A 16,845-nucleotide genomic window follows, 5' to 3' on the forward strand; every position below is an offset into this window, starting at 1 on the left:
TGGGACTACACGATATGAAATACCACCAAAATTGCTTTCCGGCCAAGGCAGGAACTTCGAATCGGCTTTTTTCAAGAACGTCACTGAACTAATGGGCACTACTAAAACGAGGACTACTCCCGTACATCCACAATCGGATGGAATGGTTGAAGGATTTAACGCTACTCTGCAATTTAAGAAGCGTCGTCAACGAACACTAAACTGACTAGAACCGACACATACCACTATTCCATCTGGCTTATCGTTCCGCCATCCATGAGACTACTGGAAGAACACCAGCCCGAATTTTATTCTGCAAAGAACTAAGGTTGGCAGAGGACATGACGGCCTGGAGACTCGCGAGTACCAGTGGACGATAATGTATGGCTATATAATCCATCAAGACGGAAAGGACGTTCCCCGAAACTACAAAAGCCTTGGGATGGTTCATACACCATTAGTTGACGAATCAACTACGTTATTTATCGAATTCAGAAGGGACCTATGCCAAAAATGAAGATCATCCATCTTGGCAGGCTTGCTCCCTACAGAGGCGACGTCACTGATCGAGACGATCAATTTTAGGAGGGGACAGTACCGCATGTATCTAGGCAACCCAACATACATATTGCCAAAGAAGACCAAGTTTCTAGATGGCATGTACTAGAAAATTCTAGAAAACGTGAATTCACTATCAATAGTTGTTACGAGATCGAGTGGAGTTAGTAGGAGTCAGAGAGTTTGAGGTTATAAAAAACAAAAAAAAGAGCAAAGAAAATTTACATAATTTGAGGTTATCACTCCAAATAATAATTTTCTATTAAAAAATCTGTTAATTGATGAACATAACTCGGAGTGATAATTCCAATTAAGTGATTATAGGTAGTTTAAATAAGGCACTATTTCTTCACTAGTACCGTTTTACCGCTTCCAAAGTATTTGTTTTATGCGTATTGGTTATACGGTATATTGTATATTAGAACGTTTGTAGTGCAGGTATGTAAATATTTGCAGGAAAGATACTTTCAATTAAAGTCAAGGTAATATTAATAGAAACAACTAGTAACATTTCACAAACGCACGGAGAAAGTATGGAGTTCATATACTGTGTTTATGGATAGAATCTTTTCATAAAGTAATATTATTGTAAAAAAAGACGAGGACTAGTAAGGTGCCGGAAATGTCTGCCGCAAAATTTAAAAGTGAGTGCAAATATCAAATTTTAAGTTCTAATGAGAGTTACTTGCCTAAAACATCAGACAATAATTTTAAACAGGTAGGGTTATCGTTTAATTTTCTAATTTAAAAGTGAAAATTGACGCAAATAGGTTACATATTTATATCTACTTGCGTTTCCTTAATTTAATGTTTTAAAATATTTAATTCATAGTACATACAAACGGAAAAACGCAACTAACGACNTAAATACATTTACATCTCCGTATTACGTAAAGTGGCTGCTCAGGCAATAAAACTGCCAAGAAGTGAATGCCATTATTTAAGCCTAACTGGAATTATAATATAATGGCATCATTAAAACGAAACATGTTTGTTAACTACTTGTGCCTATAAAGATTAACTTAGAAACTTTAATAACTTTTTTCAAATATTGAAGAACATATCCAGTAGAGCACAGATTTAGACATACGCCTAATACCAAAATGCATCAATTTATTGTACATTTTAGGTAAACAATTGCGAATATTACAAGTAATTACCCTAATGATCTATTATGTATCTAAGAACATTAATATTGAATATTACTTATTTACAGTTAAAAAATTATTATGATACAAAAATATAGTCACAACTGCGGGACACTAAAACTGCGTAATGCAAATATTTAGTGATGCCCTTGCATGTGTGAATATGAATATATGAAAAAGTTGTATCACTCATACAGATAACATTATCAAAGTAGAGTAAGTACTACCAACAGATATGTATTAATTAAGTACGACCCGTTAATTAACTTTTCGATGGACAAAATCGACTTTTTAAATATAGTCAAACCTGGGTAAGCGAGAATTCAAGGGACCCGAATATTAATCTCACTCATAGAGTTTTCTCATTTATAGAGGTTAATAAAAATCGCACATGCTAGAGCGTTATGAAATAGGTAATACATAAGTATATACACATTTGGCTATAAATTGGTACTTATTTTATTTATTTATAGAAATCAGTTACAGTGGTCTAGAAGTGAAAAATGACTCTCTCTAAAAGAGGTACCTACTCACACTGTCACTGATAGAGGTTTTCGGGGCTAAAAATGACGAGACCTGAGTATTTTTGTCGCTTATAGAGTTTTCTTACTTATACAGTTTTCGCTTATCCAGGTTCGACTGTATTTATTAGTATTAACTACAGGAAAAAATGTATCTAATCTAAAAGAGGTAACAAACACGATTAATTCATAATGTGAGAAAAAAAAGGTTTTTTATGTCTTCTTAGTAGCTTGCACAGCAAAATACGTCACGGCGTTGATCTGATAAAGAATGTAGTACCTACGTAATAACATGTGTACAATAGGTATAGATAATTCGTTTTAATCATTCAATTCATCAAACGACTCATCTTCTGAGAGCAATTAAAACCAAAACCACCAATAAAACAAAAATTGCTCTTTTGTCGACCTCACTACCTATACAATTGGCTTTGGTATTATGAAAGCGCGTCATCTAAAATAACTTGTTGTTTGCTTCAGGTAATGATAAATTTTCTACAAACTTCACAATATTAGTGCCGTTAATAACAAAGATGTTCTTAATACAGGTGACACAGGTGATAAGTAAAAAAACACGAATGCCTGCTAGAGCACATAATATATTGTAACCAAACCCTCCTTAAGATCCAAAATCGACGGTACGATGAGGGTTGCTATCGCACCAAAAGTGCTCGTTGCCAGAAAATTCCGGCACTGCTAATGGAGGCTAATCTGTCTAAATAATATGACTAGGGAAGAATGGATCTTTGGAATGACCAACTGGTAATCACTATTATACAGATGACAGACGTCTACTAAAATCCAATGTAAAGAATGGAAAGAGTAAACCACGAAAAGATTGTTTTTGCAATTAAATGCTTACCCATCGAACGCGATCCCATATTATATATATATTTAAAAAAGAAAAAAATTACCTTTTCAACTAAAGCACGGTCAACCATGATTACTATTAAAAAAAAATACAAGTTTATGTTATAACTCGAAAGGGGGTGATTTTTTTTATTTTTCCGACACAACTGTACTCTATATAAAAATTAAAAGTCGTTTGTTTCTAAAGTTACAAACAACCAAGATATAGACATCGAAATTTTCAACTTTTGTTTATAACTCGAAAAAAACAGAAACGATAGCAAGTATTTAAAAAATAAATTTATCTCAGTACGGGGTTATATGTACAACATAAGCGTTGCCTATACGCATATGTTGGGCGCGGCAAGCACGTTTTTATAACAATATATGCACACCGACTTTTATTATTTCTCCCTTTTTGTATAAATAGCTGTCAAACAAACTAATAGCAATGCAATATATGTTTAAAAACCCATTTTCTATCTATTGGATATAAAGAAAAGCTCTATTTGCCAACTTCACACTCAACATTTCAATTGCTAATGATTAATGAAAGATTAATAACCCCAAAAAAAATATCAACAATCATCAACAAACCATTCTATTCAGTAAAATTTATAAAATGTAAGCAACAACTTTTAATTTCACAGCTACTCTTTGATTATATATTTTGGTTCCTTTTGTTGTGTTCATTAGATGCAATGTTAGAGACAAGTCCATAAACTAATAATAATTACACACAATTAACCGACAGAATATGAGATGATATAAAAAGTCTTCTAACTTGTGAAAACAAATAATTTTGTTTGTGACTAATTAGTCAATAGTCATTTAACTTATTTGATTAGGACTAAAATATTTTTAAAACAATCTAGAATTCGTTTGTGAATTCTAAGTATACACAGGAAAATGTTTGCGATTGCTTATATAACATTGAAAAACGAGAATTTTACTTTTCAATACTTTCTAGTGTAATCTTATAGTGAAGATAACAACCATATAATATTGTCACACGTATGTAGGCAATCCAACATACATATTGTCTAGGAGACTAAGTTTGTAGACGACATGTACTGAAAAATTCTAGAAAACGCGAAGTCTCTATAAATGTTGTTGCGGGATCGAGTGAAATTGGTACGAGTCAGAGAGTTCGAGGCGATAGTGTTTATAAAGTGGTGAATTGTTAAGTAATTAATCGAAGTGTTATTTAGATAGTAAATTGTTAAATAAGAGTAATAATAGTGCGAGAAGGAGTTTAAATACGTGGCATTTGGTGTCAGGTGTGGGGTTGGAAGAAGACTGAAGAGAATTGGAAGAGGAGAATTTTGAAGAATTTCATCGAATATTCCAGAGCGTTCACTGGTCAATTTTCTGGAAGTTTTCATCGGCTCCACAAACCCTAACAAATGATATATTGTTGGAAAGCTCTCGAAGCGAGAAGAAAGCATCTGGCGTCATTAAAGAAATTCATCGAACTTTCTGGAAGTTTCCATTAGCTACGAGAAATCTTAACAAGTGATACACTGAAAACTCCCGAAGAGAAAAGAAAGAATCCGACGTATTTAAAGAATTTTGTCGAACTTTCTGGAAGTTTCCATTGACTGCGAGAAACCCTAACAAGTCGCATACCGTTGGAAAGCTATTCAAGAAATAAGAATAGATCCGATGTTATCAAAGAGTTCCATCGAAGTTTCTAGACTTTTTTACATATCGTGACTTACCCCAACAATCCGTACATCGTTAGAAAGCTGTTAAAGAAAAGAGAACAAATCCGACGTTATCGAAGAGTTCCATCGAAGTTTCTAGAGGAAATCGAAATATTTCATGCTAGTTATGACCAGAGCTACCGAAAAGCAATGATGGTAAAAATTACACAAAAAATGGAAAAAGTCCAAGAAGAAATGAAACTGGGGCAAGAAGAAATGAAAATGGTAGAAGAAATAAAAATGAAAATGGAAGCAGAACAAAATGATATGAAAATAGGACAAGAAGAATTAAAAGCAACTCAAGAAGAAATGAAGAAAGGACAGGAAGAAATGAAACAGAAAATGGAACCAGTACAGGAAGCAATAAATACGAGAATGGAGGACAAAATAAATGATATTAAAAATGAAACGGAAAAGAAAATAAACGAAAGCGACAGTGTTAACAATATGACTTCCACCATCTTATCAACCGCCTAGAAATGAGGTACGACGATAAACATCTACAGCAGGTACATCAGACGCAAATGAAAAGCCGTAACCAAAGAAGTAACGAGACTCTTCGACAATTTGAGTCCGATGTGGGGCGCCTCGTTAGATTAGCCTATCCGTCTGCCCTTCAAGAATTCATAGACCAACTGGCGGTACCAACATTTATCAATGGAGTCAGCGACGTAGAACTACAGCAAGTCCTCAGATTAGCCCGCCACAAGACTCCAAGTGAATCACTGTCATAGGCCTTTGAGTTTCATCTACGAGCGCGACAAGTAGAAATCGACGATCAGACAATTACAAAAGAAGGTGTTATGTCGCTTATCAGGGAATGCGTAATCAATGTCAAGAAAATTACTGCTAGAAATGCGGGAGAATGGAAGCAAAAGTGTTGAGAATGCGGAAGAACTGGTCATTTTGCTCGAAACTGCAAGAACTACAGTTATCGTCTGGAATTGCGAAAAAAAAGCAAAACACGGCATCAAAAACCTAAGACCAGCCAACTTTATGAGGCGCAAGTTGATTCACCCTCACCAAGCCCCCGAAGAAGTCAATATTGGCCCATACCGAAGAACTTTGAAGTTTTCTGGGCCTTTGCTCTTACTACTGAAGATTCATACGAAGATTCACCGATATAGCCCGAGTACTGCACCGACTTATAGAAGACTGAATTTCATTCCGTTAGACACACGGATGCCAAGGAGAATTTGAAAATATGCAGACCTCTCTGTGGCTCCAAACTTGATGTACTCACAGTTCAGCATCGTGGATGCCGACGCTAGTAATGTGGAACATTTTTCCAAGTAGAAGATGGAAATTAAAAGGTCACCGGGTACTTTAGTAAAATACTCTCAAAATCAGAATGAAATTATTGTGTCAGTTGTCGAGAGCTACTGGCTGTGGTCAAATACCTCAAACATTTCCACAAGTACCTGTATGGACGGAAGTTCCTCTTAAGAACGGATCACGCCTCCCTGAAATGGCTACTGCAATTCGAGTACCGAGAAGGATATATTACACGATGGTTACAACGATTTCAAGAATATGAGTTTGACATCGAGTACCACCCAGGCAAACAACAACATGAGAAACTGCAAACATTGTTCATCTGCAGAGAAGAAGGAAGAACTGGCATCGTTCTGTTGTAATGTAACCACTGTTCATTTTAAGGGGTCCTGGGTAGATAAAGCATTAATCGAAGACCAGAGGAAGGGCGAAGGCATTGGCCCAATAATGAGATGAAAAGAACCTATAAACCATCTAAGTCAAACAACGAAAGATTATTGGGCACACTGGTCTTCCCTTAACTTGAAACACGGCGTTTTGAAACGAAATCTGGGAAGGTTCAGATGGAACCAGAAACAACCTCCAAGTGGTTCTTCCGAAGAAAAGAATTTCAAAAGTTTTAGAATCAGTCCGTGGCGAAGGACCTTTCGGCGTTATTATGACTTTAGGAAGGTACGCAAGTGATTTTATGGTCACAAAGTAGGAGTGAAGTGGAAAACTGATGCAGGAATATGTCCAACATGCGCCGCCAGAAGGGACCGAATACAAGGAGTCGTGGACGAATGAAAGAATCGCAATCAACGCGGCAAGACTACTTCCAGTAACTAACTCCTGTAACCGATACACCTTGCCGGTCATGGATTACTTTAGCACGTCACCTTAAGCATATGCGATACCGAACCAAGAAGCACACACCTTTGCTGAGATGCTTGTAAATGACTGGGACTACACGATATGAAATACCACCAAAATTGCTTTCCGGCCAAGGCAGGAACTTCGAATCGGCTTTTTTCAAGAACGTCACTGAACTAATGGGCACTACTAAAACGAGGACTACTCCCGTACATCCACAATCGGATGGAATGGTTGAAGGATTTAACGCTACTCTGCAATTTAAGAAGCGTCGTCAACGAACACTAAACTGACTAGAACCGACACATACCACTATTCCATCTGGCTTATCGTTCCGCCATCCATGAGACTACTGGAAGAACACCAGCCCGAATTTTATTCTGCAAAGAACTAAGGTTGGCAGAGGACATGACGGCCTGGAGACTCGCGAGTACCAGTGGACGATAATGTATGGCTATATAATCCATCAAGACGGAAAGGACGTTCCCCGAAACTACAAAAGCCTTGGGATGGTTCATACACCATTAGTTGACGAATCAACTACGTTATTTATCGAATTCAGAAGGGACCTATGCCAAAAATGAAGATCATCCATCTTGGCAGGCTTGCTCCCTACAGAGGCGACGTCACTGATCGAGACGATCAATTTTAGGAGGGGACAGTACCGCATGTATCTAGGCAACCCAACATACATATTGCCAAAGAAGACCAAGTTTCTAGATGGCATGTACTAGAAAATTCTAGAAAACGTGAATTCACTATCAATAGTTGTTACGAGATCGAGTGGAGTTAGTAGGAGTCAGAGAGTTTGAGGTTATAAAAAACAAAAAAAAGAGCAAAGAAAATTTACATAATTTGAGGTTATCACTCCAAATAATAATTTTCTATTAAAAAATCTGTTAATTGATGAACATAACTCGGAGTGATAATTCCAATTAAGTGATTATAGGTANGACAATAAATCAAAATACAGTTATGCATTAGAAAATGTAACAATCGGGCTAATGAAGTTAGTTGAAGGAGACAGAGGTTTCATTTATAAATAAAAGTTTTACGAAATATCGGTAGAACTGTTTATTCTCAAACCACCTTTGGTGAAACTAGTGTTGTCGTGACACGAGCGATAACAAATGTACCATGTTTAAAAAAGCATTTTTTTAGTCCTATAATAATTCTAAACTTGTTGACTGAAGTATATTTAAAACTAATATTTAGGGAAAACGGTTTATTCAAGACTTGACAATTAATTTTTCATTTATACCTCGCCGGGAGGAGGTGCTGTGAGAACAGCAAAAAAATTTAAAGTTGGTATAAATGGAAAATGAATTTTCACATGAACATTTGATATAGTAATCGCTATTAAATATCAAAGTGTTCCATATATTAGTATTCAAGGCTTATTAAAATATTGCTGCAGTGTTATAAAACGTTCCTAATATTTTTGTTAGGGTACACTATTAACTGTATCATTATTTTAAATATTATATGAAACCCTAAGATAGGTAGCTCGGTATTGAGAAGTCAATATCGGTAATTGGTTATTGATTGAGGCCCTGTCCAATATTGGAATGTCAAGCCTTGGCGAGGACCAATGCTGAATTACCAATGTTGGGTGATAATACAGTCACTGAAGGTTTTCACCTGCGATTTCGTTGAACCTCCATCGATTTTCATGAAAATTAGTGAGTAGTTAGAAGATACCTCAAAAACAAAAGTGACATAGTGTCAACGTTTTGATTTTTCGTGAAAAAATGCATGTTTTAAAGCGGTTTTTCATAAATAACTCAAAAACTATAAGGTTTTACAAAAAAGTGATCATTACCAAAATTAAAGCTAATAAAAAGCACGAATAAATTCCTTTCCTAAAAAAACCTTTTAATATTAATTCAAAGTGAGCTATAGGTAATTAAATATATATTTTTTTCGGTGAGTACTCAAGTCTAAGTATTCAAGCTTAAATAACGGGAAAGCGATGCATTTTATAAAATATACCTCGTTAAACTAAACAAAATCAATTGTACTTTGCATTGCATTTTGTAGCAAAATTATGTCACTCAGATTAAAAATAACACATTGAATTTGAATTAAAACAAAATTAGAAAAAGAAGAAAATAAATATTATAATATTTCAATGGACTTGATAAGTTTATCTTCACCCTGTTGAATTGGCAATGGTGCTACCTTTTGCACGCTGCGGACATATTCCCCTTTGGCGATTTTGATTCTGACGACTCTTACAATACCGCCATCACCTGGATAAGTCTTCCCCAGACTCCTTTGGAGTGGAGGGAGGTTGCCTTCTTTTAGTAAAACAAGTGTCCCAATTTCGAGATTTGGGAGTTGGTTTGTCCATTTATGGCGTGTAGTCAATTCATTTAAGTATTCTTTTGATCATCGAGACCAAAAATGTTGTATGTGCTCCCAGTTTGATAATCTATTAACTGAAACTTCTGAAAAATCGTGACTAGGCAAGCTCGTTAATGAATTGCCAATAAGGAAATGAGCAGGTGTGAGAACTGATAAATCGTTGAGGTCGGAGGAAATAGATGCAGAGGGCAAGAATTTAAAATAGCTTCAATTTCAGTGGTCAAAGTAGTTAATTCCTCGAACGTTGAATAAAGTATTACCGATTATGCGACGGAGATGGTGTTTGAACGACGATTTTAAGGATAATGTGGCGTGCTGCTCGATGTTCTGCGACTGTGATGAAACCTTTATTTTTATTATTTGTTTTAAATCTCATGCAATAGCTGATGATGTTCTGAAGCTTATGGAGTGATGAATATCTTTGAAATAAATCATCATTTACTGCAGTGATTTTGAAACATTGTGCCTTACGCAGTTCTGGTACTTCTTCATTTATGGAACTTATCTACTTGTCGACCGTGCCTTACGCAGTTCTGGTACTTCTTCATTTATGGAGGTTATAATAGGTTGAGGCCAGGTATCTTCTGGTTGATGAAGCCATGAGGGGCCATGCGTCCACAGCTGTAAACTACCAAATTGTGCAGGTAACACCCCTCTGGAAATTAAATCGGTAGGATTTTCATGCGTTTTTATGTGCCTCCATTCGTGGATATCTGCCTTTTTTGGATTGAAGCGATGCGGTTTGCAACAAAGGTTTTCAAATTTTGTGGATGGGTTTTTAACCAATGTAATATAATTGTCGAGTCTGTCTAGCAAATATTTTTTTGTAAATTCAGTTGCAGTGCTTCTTTCATGTTCGTGGTTTTGCGCAAAGAAGGGTAACCTTTTATTTTCCTGTTTTGTTCCTAGACTTTACGTATACACATGCTCCGTAGGCCCTTTGACTTGCGTCGCAAAACCCATGGAGCTCAATGATGACGGAATTTTTGATAGTAGTGAGCCTGTTAAAGTGTATATTATTCAAGTTCGATAATTGTTGATGGTAGTGATTCCATTCTGAATGGAGATCAGTTGGGAGTGACTCATCCCAATGGAGTTTTAATGCCCATAATTTTTGCATGACTATCTTTGCAGTAATGACGACAGGAGCCAATAGACCGACAGGATCAAAAATACGAGCGATGACATACATTATTGCTCTTTTTGTTGTTTTTTCAGGAATATGAGTGGGATTGACGGTGTAGACTATGGTGTCGTGAGAGGAGTCCCACTTGATACCGAGGGTTTTTATGGTCGATGTGTCTTGCACAAGTAAATGTTTATTTATGCTTTCTGTTGGCAGTCCATCTAGTGCTTTTGGATTGTTAGATGCCCACTGCCTGATTTTCAAACCACCGCATTCGAGAAGTTTCGTCAGTTGATCTCGTATGCGCAAAATTTCATCTATATTGTTTGCACCTGTTAATAGATCATCGACGTAAAAATCTGATTGTAAAACCTTTGAGGCAAATGGATATTTGTCTTGTTCATTGCGACCTAGTTGATGGAGACAAGGAATGGTTAGATATGGTGCACATGACAATCCAAAGGTTACGGTGTTTAATTCATAAGTTTGGATTTCACCCTTTGAGTTCGTCCACAAAATTCGTTGATAGTTGCGATCATCTTCCCTTATGAAAAACTGGCGATACATTTTCTCTATGTCTCCGGTGATAACTATAGGGTATTTTCGAAAACGTAATAAAAGTGTCATTAATTCAGACTGAATCGTTGGGCTGACCATTAATGTGTCGTTCAGTAATATTCCTGTAGAGCTCTTTGCGGATCCGTCAAGCACAACTCGTACAGCCGTAGTGAGACTACCTGATTTTATGACGGCATGATGGGGCAGGTAAAATTCGGACTCCCTTGCTTCAGGTTCGTCTATTGCTGATAAATGACCGAGCTCTATATACTCATTCAAAACATTATGGTATTCTTTATTTAGTTCTGCATTTAATGCTAGTTTTCGTTGTAAGCCGATTAATCGTTTGCGGGCCATAGATAACGATTCGCCGATTTTGAATTGTTTGTAGTTGAATGGTAATGTTACAGTATATCGTCCATCCTCACGGCGTTGAAAATTATTTAAAAAATGTGCTTCGCAGTCAGTTTCTGGTATTGCTATTGTACTTGGAGTTTCCTCGATCTCCCAAAATTTCGAAATGTCAAATTGAAGCTCCGACGTTAAATGACAATGACGTGTACGTGATGGTCGTGCAGCAGGTGCACTCCCCCCTATTACCCATCTGACCTTGGTCTTTTGTAAAAACAATTCTGATCCACCTTCTGGCGATAGATCGGTTTGTCCTACTGATAATAACGACAGTGCGATGCCGATGCCCAAAAGCATGTCAACTGGAGCAACCTTATGTAATTCGGGATCAGCGAGTTGAATGTTTTTTGGCATTTTTATTTTATTCCTTTGTATCGGATCTTGTGGAACGAAGTTAGAAGTGGTTTGAACAATTAGAAATGTTGCAAGTCGATTATAAACAGTAGTTCGTGATGATATTGTTGTTGAGATCCTGCCCTTTGGACCGTAGCCATTTTTTGTCGTTCTTCGACTGACAGCTGTCGAAAGGTCACGCAACGATATATTGGGTGTTCTTGAGAGCACACAACACATGAAGCTAATTTCTTAGATGAATTTAGTGATGGATTAGACGTCACGAATGCTTGAGTGCCAGAGGAATTAGATTTCTTGTATCTTAGATTATCATTATGTGGATTATTTTGCTTAAGTTGATCCGATACATTAAAATATGTACAGTTTGCTCGCTTCTCTAAAAAGTGTGAAATGCGTGTAAGATGGCATGGATTTATCAGTTAATGATAGTTCCCAATGGCAGGCAGTAGTTGTGCTAATTTTTGATAAAATTAATTCAATAAGCGGCAAGTCCCACTGGTCAACTGGAGCGTCCATATTTTGAAGTGCTTGTATGTGATGATATGTGGTTAAGAATTTACTCAACGCGTATGGTGTATCTTTGGCGAGTTTTGGACAATCGCGTAGTATGGCCCAGTGTTTTCTCATAATTTTTCGCGGACATTCGTATTCCTTTTTTAACGTGTCTGTTTTTTGTTGTGAGGAAATAAATATATGATGAAAGAATACTTTCTGGTATCCTCACGTTAAACGCCAAATTAATAGCGAGTAACCAGTTCAAAAAAGTTGTAAAAGACGATAGTTTTGTAAAATATTTAATTATTAACACTTAACACTTATTTTATACATATAACAATTATAATTAGCTAGGTAGCTCTGAGAATCTCAATTTAATATTTAAAAGTTATGTTTAGGAATAATGATAATGACTGCTTGTTGATGAATGCTTATGAATGAATGTTTATCTTTCGACCCTTAAATATACTTATAACTAGTTCCCTAACTGGGCGTAGCGAGCATTGTTTGGGGGTGCAAAAACGGTTCCGCTAGCAACAAGGTTATTACCCTTATCCAGGTACTTCTATAAATATTTCGGAAAAATAAAATTTGGAAACTACACCAATAACCATGAAACGTGACTAACAAAAGATACAAAGTTTTATAACAGACGGTACTTCACAAATAAATAATATAGAATTGAATAGCAGTTTAAACATCATAAACAAAATGCCTTTCTCACGCCGGCTATAGAATTTAAATTTATACAAAAATATCTACGAATAATAAAATAATATAATATTTATTGCATGAGATGCAACAGTGTCTAATAATAATTCATAGTTTTCCTGGGTTATTTTAAGAGAATCTACGGCGCTAATCTATGTCATAAAATTTTGCAAAATTTAATTCTAATGTCTCAAGTGACGTTTGCAGATAGTCAAGATCGCGAGAGTCAGGGATGTTTTCCCAGCTGTTGATAATCTTTATAATGCTACTTAACGCACGATGAATCGCTGCACGTTTATGATGTAAGCTTTTAAGAGTGGTGACGTCAGTCATTTTGAAAGATAGAGGATAAGAATAGGGGTTAGCGATATGAATATAACGAGCTTACCGGCCGACCTTGACTGTGCTACTGGTGAGCCGTGGATAACACTGATCACTATAGTCTTATTTGTTAATTTGTCACTGCACTTGGATTCGATTTTTCATTCGATAATAGTAAACAAATTGAGTTCAATCTTCGTTACTTGTGAATTGTTCGTTAATGCAATTTAAATGATGTAAACGAATTAAAATCCGGCTCGAAGGACCATATGTTAATTGATGAACGTAACTCGGTGTGGAATTGAGTTGTTATCAATTGCCTATAATTCCAATTAAATGATTATAGGTAGTTTGAAGGTTGAAAATTTGTACGGATAAAAAATAACGCACTATTTCTTTACTAACAATAAAACTGAACTTATTCGCTTTATTAAATAATGCAATAAAATACACTATGGAAGTCAATGTATGAATAAAAATACAAATTAATTATGTTGTAAAAATTTGCGTACAAAATATAAGTTATATCTCGCGGAGAGTATGTTTGTTTAAATACTGTTTTGTTCGAGTGACAATGAACGACTGCTCTAAAGGAAAGCATTTTAGGTTTACGGTAAACTAAAAAAAAGAATAATACGAAATGTACGAGCAAAATAGTCCTTGAAGACGTAAAATAAAGCAACAAATCATTTAAGGGATTACTGCGAGTTCGAACTTGCCGGACCATCATAAAAATTGTTAGTGAAGGGTCGCAACAAAAATTACCTGCGGGTGAATGGTGAGGCTATTTTAAACGTTTGAAAAGTTTTGTTAAAAGATTCGTTAAACTAAACAAAATCAATTGTACTTTGCATTACATTTTGTAGCAAAATTATGTCACAGTACATACATATGTAAAGTTAATATTCATGAAAATAAAAATAGTGACCCTTTCGGAATATAATTGTTGATCATGAAGAACACCAATTCTTGTCGACAAGCAGTAATCAGTATTTTAAAATTAAACATTAAATAATTGAAAGAATCGATCTAATGAATTACCATATTCCCTATAGTTGAAACCGTCAAATTGGTGCATCAACAAGAAGAAACAATTAAATTAAAAAGACAGTAATTGAAAATTAATTATAAATCTCCTTTAGCACTGTATGTCTTTCTCGCGATAGTAAGTTGTTATTTTGGATACAAATAGATAACTATGAAAAATATCAAAAAAAAAAATGAGTAATGAAGTAATAATACCGATTGGTGATTCCGAAATTTACCTTACTACTTATTTCACAAACAACCCGTATATGAGGTGTGTTGTACGATTTCTCAATTTATTTGTTAAATAAAAGTGGTAAGTCGCGTGAGTGCACCGTTTCGTGATTTGGTGATTCCCGCCTCACCACGGCGATTCGCGAAAGCCTATACCATTTTGAAGACTTTCGATCAACTTTTATTTACAAATAAGTCCGATTACTTTTGCTTCACCCAGAAAAAGTTAGTTATCTTTAAATTCAATGATAGAAGACTCTATTAATAAAAANTTGAATTGTTCGTACGTAAACAATGTTTGCCCTACTGTGCGATATAGATTCTGTTTAAATGATTTTACGGCTGCCTCCCACAGTCCTCCAAAATGAGGCGATCGTGGCGGCGAAAGGTGCCAATTAATTCCTTCGTCTTCAAGATAATGAGATAATTTGCTATTGTTTTCATGTGATAAGAAAAATGCCCTCACCTTTGCAATTTCATTCCTTGCTCCTATGAAATTGCTAGCATTATCGGAATATATGTTTTTTGGTTTACCCCGCCTAGCAATAAAACGTTTAATAGCTTCCAAACACACTTCAGTCGTTAGTTCCGTAACGAGCTCTAAATGAACCGCCTTTGTAGCAAAGCAAACAAATACTGCTACATATGACTTTATCTTATTCTTGTTACGAAACTTTTTTTCCTTTAGGAAGAACGGACCACAATAATCAATCCCTACATTATCAAATGGTCTAGACTGTGTAAGTCGGGACTTCGGCAACTCGCCCATTATGTAGTTTGATAGTTTTGGGTTTAATTTAGAGCACTGTATGCATTTATGTATAATAAATCTTGTAAGATTTTTGCCATTAATTGGCCAATAATTTCGCCTTACAGAATTTAAAGTAGTTTGTACACCTGAATGCCAATTTTTTAAGTGTTCGTTCCTTATAATTAAATTTGTAATATGATTATTGCGGGGCAACAGAATCGGATGTTTCTGATTAAAATGAATTGTAGCATGTTTTAACCTACCACCTACACGTAAAATATTGTCGGAATCTAAAACAGGATTTAAGCAAATAATTTCACTTTTCGAATTTAATTCTTTATTGTCTCTTAAGGCCTTAATTTCTTTGTGAAAATAAAAATTTTGAATTATTTTAATTATTTGCTTATGAGCATCGTTTATTTCTGCAACAGTAAGTTTGCCTTTAATTTTAGTAAGTGAGCGTTTGTTGATAATGAGCCTGCGACAGAGAGCGACAAATCTATTTAAGGCAGTTATTGATGAAAATTTATCTAAAACATCAATTTTAAATTCCCGTTTATCTACTTTATCACATACAATTAATAAGATTTTAATGCGTAATTCAGGAATAACAATGTTTGATAGTTGTAAGTTATTCCACTTACATTCTGGTTGTAACAACCAAGCAGGACCATGCAGCCAAAGATTATTATTAACTAATTTCAAGGGTGGTTGACCTCGAGATATAATATCCACTAATTTATTATCGTTATTGGTGATTTCACTCATATGATCTAAATCTAAATATTGTTGAATAGCTTCATTAAATTGTTTCTTTATTTGTAAATCTTTTGATAATTCCCTTTCAAGACTATAAAAAGGCTGTAAAGGTTCTCTCCCATGCTCGACGTGTACACTTATCTAATTTTTGAGTAACAATATATACCAATATTGCATCCCATGAATCTATAGGCAGTTTTAATGCTTTTAACGCGTTAACATGCATTAATGATTTTTCCATTAAAGCCCTAATACTTTGCGGAGATTCCTTAGAAACTTCAGGAATATCAAGAAGTGATTTAATATGCGTTTGAACAATTACGCGTGGCCTATCACAACGTTGTTTTAGCAAATCCCAGGCTACAAAATAATTTTCTTCTGAAGCAGTTAAGGGATCAATTATTGAAGTCAATTCTCCTCTGATCGCGTTTTTTAACAAGTGAAATTTTTGGACTGCGGGAATTGCTTTATCATTATGAACTAATGATTGAAACGTGTCATGGAAGCTATACCATTCTATCGGATTACCATCAAATGGTTTTATTGTTATTTTAGGTAACAAAGCGTTTATTTGCTGAACCTTATCATTTGAATCTAATACAGATGATTTAGAAGAAGTTGACACAGAACTGAAATTGCGTAATTTCTGATTGATAATTTTAGCACATTTGAAATAATTGTCTTCAAATTCAGCCCTCTCAGTTTCTTGTTTATCTAATGATTCTTCTAAATCATTTTCTTCTAAAAGTAATTCGAATTCTAATTGATTATTTAAAAAGGTTTGATAGTTCTCTTCTAATTTAACTTTACGAGTCTGAACATCGTCTAAATCGCATACGGCGTT

General features: G+C 35.3%; 1 protein-coding gene across 2 annotated transcripts in view; it reads left to right on the plus strand.

The window, feature by feature from the left end:
- Positions 1-1,038: 1,038 nt before the first annotated feature.
- Positions 1,039-16,845, plus strand: part of LOC108738717 (venom dipeptidyl peptidase 4) — a 102,025-nt gene continuing 86,218 nt past the window's right edge. The window contains exon 1 of one of the 2 annotated variants that reach the window (XM_018472261.1): positions 1,039-1,255. In XM_018472261.1, the coding sequence (XP_018327763.1) occupies positions 1,160-1,255 (96 nt within the window). In that variant the 5' untranslated portion in view covers positions 1,039-1,159. The remainder of the gene's footprint in view (positions 1,256-16,845) is intronic. The other variant, XM_018472265.1, reaches the window with a different exon arrangement.

This window comes from Agrilus planipennis, unplaced genomic scaffold (assembly GCF_000699045.2).
Source record: "Agrilus planipennis isolate EAB-ADULT unplaced genomic scaffold, Apla_2.0 scaffold207, whole genome shotgun sequence".
Taxonomy (NCBI): Eukaryota; Metazoa; Arthropoda; class Insecta; order Coleoptera; family Buprestidae; genus Agrilus; species Agrilus planipennis.